The sequence below is a fragment of the Otolemur garnettii genome, unplaced genomic scaffold (genome assembly GCF_000181295.1).
Source record: "Otolemur garnettii isolate 467f Iridium unplaced genomic scaffold, OtoGar3 scaffold00007, whole genome shotgun sequence".
Lineage (NCBI taxonomy): Eukaryota > Metazoa > Chordata > Mammalia > Primates > Galagidae > Otolemur > Otolemur garnettii.
This window is the reverse complement of record NW_003852402.1, coordinates 8584998-8603003: the sequence shown is the minus strand read 5'-3', so window position 1 is coordinate 8603003 and position 18006 is coordinate 8584998. Positions and strand designations below refer to the sequence as shown.

The 18006-nt window shown below is 52.7% G+C and overlaps 1 protein-coding gene across 1 annotated transcript in view; it reads left to right on the top strand.

The window, feature by feature from the left end:
- CACNA1I (calcium voltage-gated channel subunit alpha1 I) overlaps positions 1-18006 on the top strand; it is a 98797-nt gene that overhangs the window by 48660 nt on the left and 32131 nt on the right. The window contains exons 5-9 of the mRNA XM_003783181.1: positions 2429-2588; positions 8138-8453; positions 9896-9988; positions 12237-12555; positions 14882-15303. Of these exons, the coding sequence (XP_003783229.1) occupies positions 2429-2588; positions 8138-8453; positions 9896-9988; positions 12237-12555; positions 14882-15303 (1310 nt within the window). The remainder of the gene's footprint in view (positions 1-2428; positions 2589-8137; positions 8454-9895; positions 9989-12236; positions 12556-14881; positions 15304-18006) is intronic.

Sequence of the window (18006 nt, the reverse complement as noted above, 5' to 3'; positions counted from 1 at the left end):
GTTAGGTGAGCCTGTTTTCTGGGCCAGGACCTGCTGGATTCTGGTTAACTTAGACACAGATCCTGCTCTCAGCACCTTATAGCCCAATGGAAGAGACAAGGAGGATGAGACTAGATGTTGATGTGAATAGAACCTCCAAGGTGGTGCAGCGTATAACCTATACAACTGTACGTGGCAGCCTCGGCTAGGTCAGAGGTGCTGAGATTGCCTAGAGCAAAAGAGAGAGGGATGAACATTGCCTGAGAGGGGGTGAGAAAGAGTCCAGAATGCTTCACAGAGAGAAAGAGCTTTAACAGGATTGCAGTGGCTGAATAAGGGTTAGCTAGGCACAAGAAAGGGGCAAGGGTGTTCCAGGAAGAGAGAACAGCAAGGATAAAAGTCTGGAGGTATGTTTAGGGAATATCAAATAATCTGGTATTTCTAGACACAGGGAACAAAGGGAGAGGGAGAGAAGGAGAGAGAGACAAGGAACCACTAGCTGTTGACCCTCTTTGGGGCCACAGTTGTGTGGATCTTCACTTCAGAATATTTGTGGTGTCATCTCTACATATTTTATGGCAATTTCATAAGGTTCATGGACTTCCACTCCAGGGGTCTGTCCATTCTGTAGGTGGTGGGAACCCCTGTAGGTGGTAGTGGCATGTTCAGATTTTGTGTTCCAGAGAGTGGCTATTGTCAAGAATTGCCCCTCTTTCTGTCTCTTGATTCTGCTTTCCCTGGGGAGGCTTCTATTTCAGGCAGGTGTTGCCCACCCAATGCAAGATGGCCCCACCAACTACAGGCTCACCTCTTACTTTGTAACCTACGCGGAAAGAAAGCATCTCTTTTCTGTAGTTCCAGCAGAAATCCCCAACTGACTCTCTTAGGTCCTGGCTTGGATCATGTGCCCATTCTGAACCTATCACACTTGGGCTATGGGAACAAAATAAGCTGATTGGCCAGGGCCAAGTCATGTGATCTTTATGTCAGCCCCACCCAAAGCACATGGATGGGAGTCTCTGAGTGTGCATTTTTCAGAGGCCCTGGAAACGGGTGCAAAAACCCCAGAGGCAAACAGTAATTGGGGCTGGCTGCATCTTCATGGGCAGAGTCAGGAGGGAGTGAATGACATACAGACGGTAATTGAAGCCATGACAGTGGGTGACATCACCCAGACTAGGGAGAGCAGGGTCCATTTCAAAACCTATGGTGAGAGAGGACATGGGCAGTGCACGTGGGTGCCACCCCAACAAAAGGGCAGAGGAGAGGCAAGAGTCAAGGGTGTGGTATGTGGGGAGAGGCCAGATGTTGAACACTTTCTCCCTGGGGTGGGAGCCACAGGGTTTGCTGAAAGTGTGGCCCCTGAGCCAGGATCATTTGCAGGGTGGACACTGTCTTCTTGGGCCACTTTGCTGTAGGTCCAAGAGGGGAAGGCTCAAGGTCCCACAGGTCACAACCTGCAGGGATAGGGTTTGGATTCTAACTCAGAGGCTGTGTGGTTTACACAGGCTTTCTCCCCCTACCTGCTGGGTTTTCAGGATGGCAGGGTCCTCCAGCATGTGACTAACATCCTCATGACCCACTTTCCTATCTGCCCAGATCCCCTCTCAGGTTACCCTGCTGTCCTCCCTGGGGATTCCTGTCTCCACTTCCATTTCCCCATTTTCTCCCTGAGTCTCTGGCCTTGCTGGTGCATCACAGCTATTTCTCACGAAGAGAAAAGGCCTCTTCTCTTGATATGGGGCCAGATACGAGTCCCTTAGCAGGCCCATGTCTCTTTTGATTGTGACTCTGGTTCTATCATGCAGTCAGTGGGGGATGCATAGTTCTGACTGGTAGTGGTGTGGCCTGACGTAGTCAAAGAGGACCATGAGGGCCTAGAGACAAAAGGAATTTAGGACATATTCATCAGGCACCTACCATGATCACCCTGTGTGGGCATACTGAGATGTGCCAGCCTCATATGATGTGGAAAGAGGGCTAAATTTGGTGACAGGACACCTGCTTGAAATCCAGACCTTGCTGCTTCTTAGTTATGTGACCTTGGGCAAGTAGCTTCAGTTCTTTGAACCGACAGTCTCCTCATCTATAAAATAGGAACAATATTACCAACCTTGCAGAGTTGTCATGAAGACCAAAGGGGATCACATTTGGGAAGGACCTGGAAGAGCACCTGGCCCATGAAAGGTGCTCCGTAGGCCCGCTTGTTCATCCACAACTTAGTGTAAGTGCAATGGGGCCTAGTCTGCCTTTCAGACTGGCAGGGCAGATATGAAGGAGATGGTGTATCTGACAGCTACTGAGCAGGCTGGGAGCCTCAAGAAGGCCCTGCTGTTTGTCCCTGTCTCTCCTCCCATGACTCCTCTGTTTCTCTAACCTTGCTCTCCCTCTGTCTTCTCTTGGACCTCTGCTTCCCGTCTGATGATCTGTCTGCTCCTCCTCCTCCCAGGTATGCGGATCCTGGTGAATCTGCTTCTGGACACACTGCCCATGCTGGGGAACGTCCTCCTGCTCTGTTTCTTTGTCTTCTTCATCTTTGGCATCATAGGCGTGCAGCTCTGGGCAGGCCTGCTGCGCAACCGCTGCTTCCTGGAGGAAAACTTCACCATGTGAGTGCAACCCCTGTCATTCCAGCCTTGGGTGCCTGTACTTAATACACAGTTTTAACTGACTGGGTTATTAGGAATTGAGACCACTAGGGTAGAAGCAGCAAATGGAGGGAGATTGGGTAAGAGGAGAAAGGGAAACTGAGGCACAAGCAGAGGTGATGCCACTGGGGAAAAAGAAGACAGAAAACCTGAAAAGCAGGCATAGAACCTAGCACTGTGCTCACAGCGCAGATGTTCCTGTTGGTGACTCTGAGTCATCCCGGAAAGGTCAGTTCTCATTCAGCCATTTGTGCCTAAAAGTAAGAGGTGGGACACTCCTTGGAAAGGTGATTGTCAGGACAGATGATTGTCAGAAGCTGTTCAAACAGAAATCAAGCTTCGGCTCTTGGAGGAGTTGGGCTTAGTTGTCTGAAAAATTTGACATTTATGGAATCCTCTTCCTTAGTGATGAGGGGTAAACATACACGTGTGCATATGCACATGTGTTTGGACATAAATATGCTTTCATTTCTAATATGCAGTAGGAAACTCCTACTGTGTGTCAGCCCCTGGGGAATCAGAAATAGGAAAGTGTTTTCATTCATTCTCTGCCTTGATAAACATACCAAGTAGCTCCCTTTGTTGAAGCCACGCTCAGTGTAATGGGATTCCTGCTGGTGGAGAGTGCCAGGCTGGGAACTGACCCCAGATGCCTCTACTGAGGACTGGTCGTGGACTCAGAATGGCTGGAGGAGGTTGGAGGAGGCTGGTTGAGGCATCTGGACCCTGTGCAGGGGTGGGTTGAGTTCTTCCCCAATGGTTCTGGGGAGAACAGAGTGGAGGGGGTAGGGAGGTGGTGAAGGTTGGAACTTACCCACCTGTCCATTGCTGTGGATAGACCAGAGAAAGGGCACTTTCGTAGGGGTTAAGGGAAGGGGCTCTACACTTGGGTCTTGAGGCAGGGCCAGGTCATGTGGGGGTGTGGGAGTAGGAGTATGTGGAGGGGGTGGTGGAGAGGCAGCTGCTGTTTCTGCTCTGGAAGTGGTGTAAGTTCTCAGCCTTAGGCCTTCAAGACAGCCCAGCCCCTCTGTCCCATGTGACTCTTGTCTGTATCATTCTGTAGCTGGTGATACTTTCTCACTATCTGGCTCAGCCACCTGTCACCTCCTCCTGGAAGCCCCCCACTCCAACCCCCACCCCAAGTGTACTATTATACTCTCTTACTGGATTTTCTTCTTGTCTTATTTCTTTCAGAAATAATGTCAATTGTCAGTTGATTTAGTTGGTGCTTGAGTGTCTCTAGACTAGTTTATCTACTTGGTTTTTGGAGGCCGCAGGAACATCAGATCTCCATGAGAGCAGCGGCACCTGGTCGGTCATTACTCTCTTCCTAGTGCCCAGAGCAGGGCTTGGCACAGTGGCTCCCCAGCTAGTAGTTAAAGGAATGAATGAAGAGGGGTTGAACGAGTGAATGCATTTGCCACATGGAGCCAGGCTGGGAATGTGGACCCCAGTTCTTCCTAGGCCTTTCAAGCTGGAGATTTTGTGTCCTGCTTCCTGGGTGTCTGTTTCCCTTGCACACCCCTGGGCCTGGTGAGATGGCTCTAGCCCTGTCTAGCTGTCATAGGGGAGTTGGAGGGAGGATGCTATGGACATGTTTGTCTAGCCCATCCCACCCCCTCCCTGGGAAAAGGAATAATAAATGTAAATAAATGTCAAACAAGGAGGAAATCCCTGGGGGGAAGATTTTGGGTCATCTCCACCCTCCCCTTGGGAGTTCTGGGTTTTATTTCCTTAGAGTAGGTGGCATCCACTTATACACCCTACTGGGCCAGGGGTGGCTGATGTTGTATGAAGAAGGAGGTCAGCAAAGTTCAGGTCTGGATGGAGAACAAGGCCAAGGTCATCCCAGGTCTGCAGCCCCCATAGAGGAGAGGGAAGTTTAGATCTTAACTCAGGAGGCTGGTAACTGGGGTTCCCAGAGAGGCAGCAGGATCTCTTCTCAGTCTGGCAGTGTGAGGTGCTGGAGGGGGTGTTAGGAAGCTGGAATTTGAGGATAGGCTAGCTCAGGACATGGGAGACCAGGCTGGGTCATGGGCAGAGGCAAAGTGCTCTCTCATCCATGAATTCTCCAATGTCCTCTGCATGTTCTTCCTATGGGAAGGCCTTGCAAAGTACCTCCAGTCCCTGGCAAGCTGGGCCCTGTGGGCTGAGCAGAGCTTGGTGGGCAGGGTGGAGAAGGGCTCTTCTCTGGATGTAACATTATGCAGGCCAGAGGTGGAGCCTCAGCAAGCCTCAGTCCAACTTGTCACTATGCAGATGAGGCCTGGGTCCTAGAGAAGAGAGGGGCTCACTCTCTTCTTCATGTGGGCATGTGGGCATCAGGATACTGCATCAATCCACAAACATTCCCCAGCCACTTCCAGGGGCCAGAGCCTGTGCTAGGTCCTGGGGATGTGGGGGTCCTTCATCTTGGCCTCTACCCTCACCTCACTAGCCAGCATGGGAGTCAGATATGTGGACAGTTAGGGCTCAGCAGAGGTGTAGTCCTATTGTGTGTAGGCCTCAGGGACACTGTATGCCAGAGGAGGGGACTGGAAGCTCAGAGGTGGTACAAGACCAGCCTGAACGAGGCCAGAGAGGAGAAGGCTTCTTGCTTCTCACAGGATGTGACCTTGAGCTGAGCCTGGAAGGACTGAAAAGTATCTTAGGCAGGCAAGAGGCGGGTGGTGGGAGAACATTCCCAACAGGGGCCCCTCCCAACTCCCTGCTGCTGTAGTGTGGTATAGGGGCTCAGAGTGGAGCTTGAACTTGGCCTTCAGAGTCAAGTTCTGCCTCTGTCACTCGCTAGTGCCTTGGGTATTTACCCAAAGGGGTGGACAGCTTATAGCCATCCAAAGATGTGCACAAGAATATTTATGAGTCATAAGATCCAAAAAATCAGAAACAACGCAAATCACTAGTAGAATAGATATGTAGCAGTGTATTCACTCAGTGGAAAAAGAAATGAAAAAGAAGGAATTACTTTTTCCACTCTCTTAATGGTGTCTTTTGATCAACAGAAACTCTTGGTTGTAATGAAGTCCACTTTGTCAATCATTTCTCAGCACTGCTTTTTGTGTGCTTTTAGAAATCTTTTCCAAACTCAAGGTCATGAAAAATATTTTCTGGTGCTTTCCTTTAAAGAAATTTCCTTTCCTATCTTTCACATTTAGGTCTGTATTCCATCTAGAATAATTTTGTGTGTGGTATATGGTGCTGGAGGTGTCAAGATGTATTTATTTATTTTTAATGGATAGTCAATGGCCCCAGGACCATTGATTGAAAAGTCCATCCTTTTCCACTGAATCGCGGTGGTGCCTTTATTAGAATCAGGTGATCATGTGTATTTGGGTTGGATACACACGTTTTGATTTTTGATGGATGTGCCATGTTGCCCCTAAACTGTTATATCAATTTATGCTGTCACCAACAATGTGTGAAAATACTTGTTTACACTCATCCTTCCTCTTACTCAATATTATCAGCCCCAAAGTGTTTGCCATTTGGATGGGTATGAAATGATCTTGTTGTTACTTTTTTTTTCCTTTTTAGAAAGGGTCTTACTCTGTTGCCCTGGGTAGAGTGCTGTGGCGTCATAGCTTATAGCAATCTCAAATTCTTGGGCTGAAGAGATCCTCTTGCCTCAGCTTCCTGAGTAGCTGGGATTAAAGCTCTCACTACAATGCCCAGCTAGTTTTTCCATTTTTAGTAGAGACTGGGTCTTAGTCCTGTTCAGTCTGGTCTCAAAATCCTGAGCGCAAGCAGTTCACCTTTGATGGCTTCCCAAAGTGCTAGGATTACAGGCGTAAGCCACCACACCAGGCTCGTGGTTACTTTTGTTTGCATCTAATTATTTTATTGTGTTAGTGAGGTGAACATTTTTATTGGCCATTTTTATTTCTTCTATAATTGTTTTTGTTCTCAGTTTTTATACTTTTTTCTTCTAAGTGGCTTCTTTTTCTTACTGAGCTATAGAAAATTTGAATATGCTTTAGATTGTTATCGTTTATCTCTTTTATATGTTGCAAATACTTTATCCTAGGAAATGGTAACCAATGGCTCATTTTTGCAAATAAAGTTTTATTGGAACACAGCATGCCCACTTGTTCACCTATTTTCCTATGACTATTTCTGTGTGGCAGTGGTGAAGTTGAGTAGTTCATACAGAGACCACATGTGTGGTCTGCAAAAAAAAAATTTTTGCTATCCAACTAATTACAAACAACATTTGCCTACCTCTGTTTTATTCCAATTTGTTGCTTGTCTTTTTACTTTGTATGGTATTTTGTCTCCTAGACATTTTATATTTGTATATAGGTAATCTTATCAACCTTTTCCTTTATAAAATATGGATTTTGTGTCATCTAGGAAGGCATTATCCTGAGTTAACAAAATTATTCCATATTTTCTTATAATATTTTTCTGATCACGTTCATGGCATTTATGCTCTTGAATAGTAGTTTACTATTTTTAGTTTTATAATATATTTACTTAACCTAATATATCAAAATATTATTGTCAATGTGTAATCAATATAAAATTTAATAATGAGATAATTTATACACGTATTTTTGGATGCCAAATCTTCAAGAAATTTATTTTTATATATGGTGTGAGGTAGGGATCTATTACTTTCTAAATAGATGGTAATTGTCATAACACCCTTTGTTGACCAATTCTTTCTTTTCTCCATAGGTTTGAAAAGCTATCTCTGTAATTTACTAAGGTCCCCTTTGCACTTGGTTTGTCCTTACACCCTATGCTGTTCCACTAACGTTTCTGTTCCTGTTACAGCACTACACTGTATTAATATTCATAGTTTCAGAGTGTTCTGCTCTCTTGTAGGGCTGGTTTCTATTCATCTTTCTTCTTTTAAAAATTGTCTTGACTATTTTCCCATCCAGGTAAATCTTAGGACCATGTGGCCAGGTTCCACAGATAAAAACATGTTGGAATTTTGACTGAGGTTGCAGGGAAGTATAGGCTGATCTTTCAGAATGAGCAGATCAAGGATTGTCATCTCTGTTTTATAGATGAGGAAAATGAACTTCAGAGAGGGGAAGTGACCAGCCCAGGGTCACAGTGATGGGAAGGGATGCAGCAGGCAGATGATTCTCTCCTCAGCTGCTGGATGAGTAAAATTCAGAGCTTGTTTATTGAGCATCTGCTTTGTGCCAGTGTTTGGGGCCTGGCAATTAGGGGGAGTGGGTCATCTACTGGAGTAAGAATGGATCTGTGTGCAAGGCATAGCATGGCCACAAGGAGTCTAAGATCAGCTCTGCCTGACCCTGGTGAGGCTCCCCAGAGACGGGGAGCTTGGAAGTAGACCACGGTAGGCCAGTAGGGGGTTTTGTGACCATAAAGGAGGTGGGAAATGGTGTCTCAGATAGGGATGGAAAGTGTGCCAAGGCTGGAGGCAGTGACTGCCTGCTGGGCCTGTCCTGCCATGCTGCATGGTCAATTTCTTCCTGATCCTCCTGGCAGTGACCCACCTTTCTTCTCTCTCACCCGCTCTCACCTGTGGACAGACAAGGGGATGTGGCCTTGCCGCCCTACTACCAGCCAGAGGAGGATGATGAGATGCCCTTCATCTGCTCCCTGTCTGGGGACAATGGCATCATGGGCTGCCATGAGATCCCCCCGCTCAAGGAGCAGGGCCGGGAGTGCTGCCTGTCCAAGGACGATGTCTACGACTTCGGCACAGGGCGCCAGGACCTCAATGCCAGCGGCCTCTGTGTCAATTGGAACCGCTACTACAATGTGTGCCGCACAGGCAGTGCCAACCCCCACAAAGGTGCCATCAACTTTGACAACATAGGTTATGCCTGGATTGTCATCTTTCAGGTGAGCCCACGTAGGCCCAGGACTGACCTGATGCTGGGGCCAGCTGGGCAGCTCCACCTGGCAGGCAGGGCTGGGTGCTGGGCACGTGCCACCCCATCTCATTGGAATGTGCCCAACTTGCTGGCACAATAGGTGTTATCATGCTCATTTTAATGCAGACTGAGAACCTGATGTTCAGAGAAAGGAAGCAAGTTAGCTGGCCAAGCATCATACAACTACTAAATGGCAAAGTCAGGATTTTGACCCATCGCTGGGTGACCCCCAAACCTGTATTCTTTCCAGAGTCCCAGGTTGTGTGGGGCAGATGGGTGCCAGCAGGAAGGTCTGTTTACAAAGAGAAGGGATGGGAGTCATGCTCTGTTGGAGGGGCTGGCAGACCAAGGCAAGGGGACATTTCTGGTGGGGTGACAGCCTGAGCAAATGCCTGGCTGCAGGGAGCCCCAAGGGCTCGGGTTTTCTGGAGTCAGTAGGGAATGCATCTGACTGTGTGATCCAGTGCGTGTATGTACACACGCTCACTCACTGTGTGCAGAGCGCCATGCTGACTCTGCAGCCTGCATGCTGCAGGAGATGGGCTGGGTGCACTGCTTGACCTCTCTGTGCCTCAGGTTTCTTATCTTTAAAATGGGTACTAGTCCCCCTCACTAGACGAGGTGAGCAGAGCAGACAGCGGTGTGTAGCGAGGGCTTCTTTTCCTTCCCACCTGCTCAGGAGGAAGAAGGGGCAGGGCAGTGGGGGGGGATGGGAGGCCCCTGAGGCGGTGGAGAGGGTGGGGCCCTTATGGAGCTGGGCTGCTCCCTGCACCCTGCTCTAGGGAGCAACAGCATCAGGAATTCAGAAGCTGTGTTTGGGACCCTCTGGTGAGAGGGTGGATTGGCTGTCCTGGGGGCTCCTGTTTGCTCCTTTGTTGGAAGCAAGCAAAGACCCAGCATTGTCTTTCCCAAGGTTGTCTCTCTCTGGAAAGGAGTCAGAGTGAGAAGGGGCTGTGGCAGAGTCACACCACAGTCATCACAGTCTGCACCCCTGGGCTCAGCTGAGCTGCACCCCTGGGCTCAGCTGAGCTGCAGCCCAGCCCTGTGAGGTGGGCTGTGTTGCTCCTATGTGCAGATGAAATGACTGAGGCCAGAACTGGGGAGGTGGGGAAAGGGGAGGGAAGGAGGGAGTAGGGGAGGCTTAACACCAGTGCTGTAGACTGGAAAGGGGCCCCAGGTTCAAGTGCCAGCTCCACTCCTTCTTGGCTGTGTGGCCTTGGAAAAGTGCCCTCCCCTCTCTGAACCTCAGTTTCCTCGCCTGTGTAATGTGGGTGAGGATGGCTGCCTGCCATCCTGTGAGAAGTACTGAGTTAGAGAGTGTGTGAGACTTGTCCTAGCACACAGTAGGGCCTCTGCCTGGGGCACTGCCTGGGGCGGGCCATCTCAGGCTCTCTGCTCTGCTGGCTGCAGGTGATCACTCTGGAAGGCTGGGTGGAGATCATGTACTATGTGATGGACGCTCACTCCTTCTACAACTTCATCTATTTTATCCTGCTTATCATAGTAAGTGTCAGGGCGCCAGGGCTCTGGGGCAAACTCAAGACCCATGGGCCAGGGGACCAGAGGAGGGGAGGGTCTTGTGAGTCCCCAGGGAGCCCTCAGGGTCAGGAGAACCTGTGGGAGGGAGCAGAAGGAGCTATTTTAAGTGGCACAGACCAGCGGGTGATTGAAGGGGCTTGTTAGGGGCAGCCCCTGGAAGCATCTATCACTTCCCATTGCTGTCATTTCTCATCTCTGGGCATTTAAGTCCACCCTGTGCTGCTGCTGTGTTTCTCTGCTGCGTAGCTCCGGGAATGCGTTCCTCTCATGACCTGAGCCAAGGCACAGGCTCCGAGTGGGAGCTCGTAAGGGCTCCAGCTATCCCTGCTTTCCTGGGGTGGGAAGACAGGACGCTCTGAAGCTGAGGCTGCTTCTGGAGCAGGTTTGGAGAGAGGAGGTCACCCTTGGCAGTGACCTGGTGGAGCTCCTTGAAATTCTTAGAAGGTCTGGGGTGGCATCTGTGGCTCAGTGGGTAGGGTGCTGGCCCAATATATCAAGTGTGGCAGATTCAAACCTGGCCATGGCCAAACTGCAACAAAAAAATAGCCAGGTGTCATGGCGGGCGCCTGCAGTCCCAGCTACTCAGGAGGCTGAGACAAGAGAATCTCCTAAGCCCAGGAGTTGGAGGTTGCTGTGAGCTGTGACACCACAGCACTCTACTGGGGGCGATAAGGTGAGGCTGTCTCTACAAAAAAAAAAAAAAAAAGAAATTCTCAGGTCTCCCACTCTGGCAGCTCTGCTGTGTGTGGGGAAATCTGGGGGGCAGGCTCACCCTCCCCTTCCAGGCCAGCTCTTCTTCCCCCACAGCCCCCACACAGTCTTCCCAGAGTGAGCACATCCACCTTGTCACAGCTGACTGCCGCTTCAGCCATGGCAGTTTCTGAAATGTCAAGGTGATTCACTCCCAGGAGAGTCGCCTCTGACTCCCTCCTGCCGCTAGTCTGGGTTCTCTGGTTCTGGTGGTGGGAGAGGACACTTGGCCCTTTGGAGCAGCACCCTATCTGGGCTGGGAGGATCTTGACCTGGGGAGTCAGGGCAGGCTAGCAGGTGGCTGCTGGCTTAGCTCCAGTGCTTTCCTGGGGAGGTCAGGGCTTGGACCCACAAGGAAACACCCTCAGTAAAAGGGGAGGGCCCAGGTTTTATTCAAAATTGCCTCCCCATTGCCCTCCACATGCCTGGTGCAGGGCCACTCTCCAGGGAATACTGTGAACCAGGTGACCGAGAAGGAATGAGGGGCATCTTCTTACCTGAGAGGCAGGAGATTTTCCCAGAGCCCTCTGGGCCGGGAAGCCCCCCGTGCCCCAGAACCCCAGCTCCCTGTCAGCTGAGGGAGAGGAGGGAAGGACTGATAGGTGAGGGGATGTGGCTCACGCCAACCCTCTGGTGGGCAAATTGGAGGATAAAGAAAAGATACTCCCCTCTGGCCAGTGGGCAGTGGAGCTGGTTCAGAGACTTAGCTGAGGTGGGAGGTGAGGGGGTGGAGAGGATGCCTGCTGTTGGGCAGAGGACACGAGCGCAGCATGGTTCGTGCTAACTGGGCAGCCTCTGCTCCCCATCCCCATCCAAGCACAAAGCCACCGAGTAAACCCTGGGGGGAGCTTTCCTTCTCTTGCCTGTAGGCCCAGCCGAGGCCAAGTTCGGCCATAGAGAGGGTAGGCTGGAGAGGGCTCCAGTGGCCCAAGACGGGGGTGGCCTCCCTCCCTTGCCTCAATGCCAATGTCCCAGGTGAGATGGAAGTGTGGCCGGGGCCTGGGATCTGAGGGAGCCAGGCCTAGGGAGCTACTGCCTTCTCCTGGAGTGAGGCCTCAGTGATCTTTTCCTGTCCCTATCTATGTCTGTTCCTGTCTCTCTGGGCCCCTCCACCTCCCATGCTTCCCTCTCCCTGTCCCCACCTGCCCCTACTCTGTATCCTCTCCCTCCATGTCTTCTCTGAGCCTTTCTCACCCTCTCTCTTGTCTCTCTTTGTCATTGTTTCTCTATTCTGGCCGTGTCTTGCTGTCTGTCTCCCTGGTTTATCCTCTGTCCCCTGTTTTGTGTCCCTGGTTGGTCCCTGCCTCCTTCCATGCTTCATTTCTGCCTCTATCCCTCTGTCTCCATCTCTGTCTCTCCATCTCCCTGTGTCTCCCTGCTGGCCTCTCCTCGTCTCCCCCTCTTTCACCCTACTGTCCCTCTTCCCATCCCTGTCCCTGTCCTCTCCTCCCGTTGGTCACAGGTGGGCTCCTTCTTCATGATCAACCTGTGCCTCGTTGTCATAGCGACCCAGTTCTCGGAGACCAAGCAGCGGGAGCACCGGCTGATGCTGGAGCAGCGGCAGCGCTACCTGTCCTCTAGCACGGTGGCCAGCTATGCAGAGCCCGGGGACTGCTATGAGGAAATCTTCCAGTACGTCTGCCACATCCTGCGCAAGGCCAAGCGCCGTGCCCTGGGCCTCTACCAGGCCCTACAGAACCGGCGCCAGGCCCTGGGCCCAGGGGCCCCTGCCCCTGCCCCTGCCAAGCCCGGGCCACATGCCAAGGAGCCTAGGCACTACAGTAAGTGGTCCTGCCCATCGACTGGGGACACAGAAGGGCGCTGTGCACAAAGGCGTCACACCTGCCCTGCCCTGGAGAGGGGTCCAGCAGGCTTAGATTTCTAAGGCTCCGTTCATGCTCAGGTGTTTCCTTCGGAACCCCCGAGAGCTCATGTCCCATTCCTGTCCTCTCCTTTCCCCAGTTACCTGCCCTGGGCCAGCCAGGCAGTCAAGGACTTGGCCATTGCCCTGGAGGAAGGAATTCCCTCTGATCTCTGTGTGTATGTTGACTTAGACTTTGCCCTGGGACCCACACTTGCAAAAAATGAACAAGGACCTGTCCTCAGTCCTGTAATTCTAAAATTCCTCCCCTACTGAAGCCCACCTCAGCTTGCACTCCAGTTTCCTGCTGCCATCTCCTGCCCACCCACCTGCATGCCTGATCAGCAATGTCAGGCAGCTGGCACACAGGGCTGTAGGCCTGCCCACAGAGGCATGGTGTGGTGGGGACACTGCCCACCCTGTGCCCTACTCCTGCCCTGGGGCCACTGCCCATGCTCTGCAGGGGACAATTGTTTCTGAGCATGAGGTTTTCAGGCCTGGGCATGGGTCTTCCACTTATCACCTCACTCTTGAGAAGAGAGGAGGCTGAGTTATTATCCCCAGGTTACAGATGGGAAAACGAAGGCCCAGGTTGCTGCAGGATCACAGAGTGTCAGAGTTACTAAGGCTTTGCTGAGTGCCCGCCTCCAGCTGGAAACAAACCAGTCCCGTAGGAGGAGGCAAATCAGAGCCAGTAGACAGGGCCCTGACCCTTGCTGCAGCCCTTTCTCTCCCAGGTGGGGCCTAGAAGGGAGCCAGCAGGCATTGGTGCCGACTGTGGAGCAGCTGGAAAGTGTGTGATACGGCCCTGACCTGGAGCAGGGCTGGCTCCTGTCTGTAAAGTGAGGACAGGGAACCCCCTAGCATGAGTCATGGTCATAAGTCATGGAGTCGCTTTCCCCAAGTCCTGCTCTGGGAGGCCCTGTTCTTTCAGCTCTTAACATTCTGAGGATCTGAGCTTCAGGGAGGCTAGCAGGAGAATTCATCCTTGGAGATGTTGCCCACCCATCCTTGGGGGCCAGCTGTCCAGGAGTGGTCTTACAGAAGGCCCCAGGTGGCCTATGGGCTAGCCTAGCATACAGATGGGGGAGCTGGGGTGCGGGGGAGCTGGGATCTGGGAAAGGCTGGCACTTGCCTTTCTGGGGTTCACGGTGGAAGGATATTTACCTAAGGGGTTTCCCACTGCTGCTCAGCATCCTCTCCTGGGGAACTTGTGTAGGAGGGAGAACTCGCTCCAGCCCTTGGGCCCTTATACCTCCTCCTTTCCTTGGGAAACCAGAGTCATTGCAGGCTCAGGTGTAGGTGGGGGCTGTGAGTTGGGGTGGGCAGGGCTTTGGCCTATCTTCCCAGGGTGCAGTGGGACTGAGGGTGGCTGCCTGCCTCAAGCCCTGGAGGAGGGAGTGAGTTGGGGGCCTTGCCCAGGAGTCAGAGGTATTTGAAGGCGAGTATGGACATGAAGGGCAGGCCTTGTGTGGTTTTCTTTCTGTTTGATGTTACTTTTTTGCTTACATAAGCAAAATGTGTTTATTTTAGGAACACATAGAAATACATAAAGAAGAAATGAATCAGGAAGGCAGGGCAGTCTATGAGACCTCTGAAATGGCTCACAGATCACAGAACTTGAGTCCAAGGCCAGCCCAGGCTCTCGAAGGATCCCTGCTGGCCCTTCCTGCCCATTCCCGCACCTCCTCCCCACCAGTCCTGGGAGGTTCCAGGGGGAAGCCTGTCCTCCCCCAGGACCCTGCTGCCTCCCTTCCCTGGGGAGCAAGTCCCATGCTTGGGTAGGACAAGTGAGCACATGTGGTCATCTTGGTCTCCACTGTATGGCAGCACCCTCCACAAGGGTTTGGCTCGTTCAGAATCACATGCAGTCCCCAGACGCTGTGACTGGCACTCTGGGAGGCTTTGTTCAGTGACTGACCCAGAGCCTTGGTCAGGAGTGATGGGCTATTAATGTGAACATGTGGGCAAGGTGCTGTGCTGGGTCTGTCACACGTGTTAATGGAGAGAGCTCTCCCACAGCCTGTGAGGTGGACATTCCTGCCCCCCTCTATGCAGCGGCAGACAAAACCTAGAGAGGGGAGGCTATTTCCCCAGGAAGCCCTGGACTCCAGGCCTCTAGCCCCACCAGGTGGGACCAGCTTGTTCCTGGCAGATCAGGTGTGGGAACCCAGTATTCGAGGAGCTGTGTCTAGGGGTGGGTTGGGCCTGGCATGGGCACTGACCCGTCCCTCTTTGCTTTTCAGAGCTGTGCCCAAGACACAGCCCCCTCGACCCAACACCCCATGCGTTGGTGCAGCCCATCTCTGCCACGCTGGCCTCTGACCCTGCCAGCTGCCCCCGCTGCCAGCATGAGGCAGGACGGCGGCCCTCAGGCCTGGGCAGCACCGACTCAGGCCAGGAGGGCTCAGGCTCTGGTGGCTCCTGTGGTGGTGAGGATGAGGCAGATGGGGATGGTGCCCAGAGCAGTGAGGATGGGGCGTCCTCAGGACTGGAGAAGGAGGACGAGGAGGAGCAGGCAGACGGACCAGCCCGGCTCTGTGGGGCCGTGTGGCGTGAGACACGAGCCAAGCTGCGGGGCATCGTGGACAGCAAGTACTTCAACCGTGGCATCATGATGGCCATCCTGGTTAACACCGTCAGCATGGGCATCGAGCACCATGAGCAGGCCAGTGTGCGGGTGACTGTCCCGGGGCCGAGTTGGGGGAGGGCATCCAGAGCCCTGCCAGGAGGGAAGGTTTGTGTGTCTGTCCCCCGCCTGGGGCTAGATCTAGTTCATCACGTGACCTTGGTGTCCAATTGAGGGGCCAACTCAGAGAAGGGAGAGCACAGGTATCTGCTGAGTGGATGGATGAGCTGAATGGTGAAGCCTGACAGGGCCAGGCCTCCTAAGGCCTGAACCCAAGGCCAGCCCATCCCCTGCCAATCTCTGCCTGATCTGACTCCTGTCCCTCACCTCTCTCTGAGCCTCTATCTATTCTCCCCAAGCTGCTGGAGTGACCTTTCCGGAGGGCCAGTCTTGCGGGGCTCTCCCCTGCCTCCAAACTTCTATCACTCCCCATTGCTCTTGGCACAAAATCCAGACTGTCCCACTCACACTCAAGAACCCTCCTCTGTGCTCACAAGCTACCTTCGTTAGGTCAGGCATCCTGTGCCCATCTCAATGGCTCTGCCTCTTAGCCCCATGGCACTGGTGACGGTGGCCCTGAGGTGGCCTGAGCCCTAAGGAGGCCTCTCTCCATCTCCTTCCTTAGCAGCACTGTGGTCTGGGTATGAGGCTGGGGGCACAGGAGTGGGGCAGAGGTGCACCCTAGGCCCCTGGGCCATCAGTGGTACTGCTCGGGGCTCAAGGAGAAAGGAGTTCAGAGAAGGGGGACCCAAAGGGATAGTACATCAGGGAGGGGACAGGATCCAGGAGAAGGTAGGAGCTCAGAGAGAGCATGTGAACGAGGGGAGAGGAGGGCACCTGTGGGGACACAGGACGGAGGGGCCACACCGGGGGGTTATAGCCTGGATGGCAAGTCCAATCCTGGCTCCATTTGGAAAAACACCATTTTCTGGCTGCTGCCATGTATCAGCCCAGTGGAGGGCTCTCTGGACCCACACCCCGGCGCTGTGAGGGCATCCCATGATTCAGTGGAAAACCCCAAGGCCCAGAGTGAAGTTACTAGCCTGAGGTCCCACAGCAAGGCCAGGGCCAGGTTTGAACCCACCTCTTTCTGCTTAAGAATTGACACCCCAGCAGGGTTGGGTTTGGGATTTTGACACCCTCTTCGCTTCCCTGCTGCCGTCTTCTGCTGAGACCCCCCAGCCCATTGCACTGGTGGGCCACACTCTCTCATTTCCCTCCTCATTAGCTCACTGAGCACTAGCTCCATTCAATTTACTTAAATGCGGCCCCTGGGGCTGCTGCGACACTGTGTTTGGAGCTGCCGGTTTGCCAGCCATTCCAGCTTAATTAAAAAGGCCTCTAGGGAAGGCTCTCTGCCGGGTAAAGCTGGTGAGATGGGGGCTCATACCCCCTTGCCCAGAGGCAGCCTCTGGCCTGATCCTAACCTGGCCTGCCAGGGGCCAAAGGCCCGCAGGGCCAGCAGTCCCAGGGAAGGTCCTGCCTGGGAACAAGTGTCTCTGCACTGCTGGCTGCCACCAGTCTCTGGGCAGGAGCAGCACCAAGGGGCCCGTGATATCCCTGTTGCACCAGGGCCTGGACACTGTCCTTTCCAGTGGCTTGCTGGAAGCAGCTTGTGAGAGTGAATTTTCTAACACTCAGGAACTTTGTAATCTGGTTAACAGTTGGTAGCTTGAAATTGGCTATGGAGGGAGTATTTACACCATGGAAATTGGCAGATGCTACAAATCAGGGTTGTTTTTCACAGGCCTGTTTGCCAGCACACTACTTGTCCCTGCCTTCTCACCATCCCCAAGGGGACACCACAGCGTGGGCAGCTCTCCCCTCTGGATCCAGCTTTTCCCTTTGCCCTCCGGCCAGGCCATGAAATGGTCCCTGCCCCATTCTCCTCAGAGTCTCTCCGTCTGGTCTGTCCCCATCTTCTGCCATATCCCGTCTGAGCAAGTTCTCTGACTTTGAACCTGGTGGACCTCCTCTCTTGGGCCTAGTAGGCATCATATGTGCTAAAGTCACCTGTCACCCAAGGCCCCCCAGGCTGAGAGGCTGTTCCCACTGCTTGTTTTCTCCGTTCCATCACAGGGCCCACCTTAGATTCCTCATCAATGACAGAGGTGCCCTAACTGCATGCTGTTCCCCTCTAGGTTTGGGCCACCATTTCCTGAGCCCCTACCACATGCCAGGCCTTGAGCTGGCAGAGTAACAGTGAGTCTAGCCACCCTGGGGTGGTTCTAATTAAGAGATTCTCCCCTCTCCCTTCCTGCACCCTTGGAAGGCTGCTGCTCAGGGAGGCAAAATCGTCCACTCAAAGTTTGCGTTCCAACCCTGGTTCTGCTGACCAGCCGGGTGGTCCTGGGTGAGTCATGTAGCCTCCCACAGCCAGTGTCCTCTCCTCTTGCTGAGAGACAGGGAAGGGCAAATGCATTAAGGAGCCTGGCACACAGTAGGTGCTCAGTTGTCGGTCGCTGCTTATGAGCCTGTTTGAACCCATGTCACCCTGGGGGAGCTTACCACCCGCTGTCTGGAGCCTCAAAAAATTAATTAAAGAAAAAGTGAGGGGGAGGCAGAATTTCTAAAATGTTCCCTTTAAAGCAGCTCCAGTGACAGCCATTGTTCGGCTGGCTCTGTGCGGGCCTGCTGGTATTTTTGCTCCTCTCCCTCAGCTCCCAGACATTGCTATGCGGGAAATGATCCACCCCCATGTTTATTTTGAGCAGTCTTGTCTGAGGTGGCACCCGGAGAGAG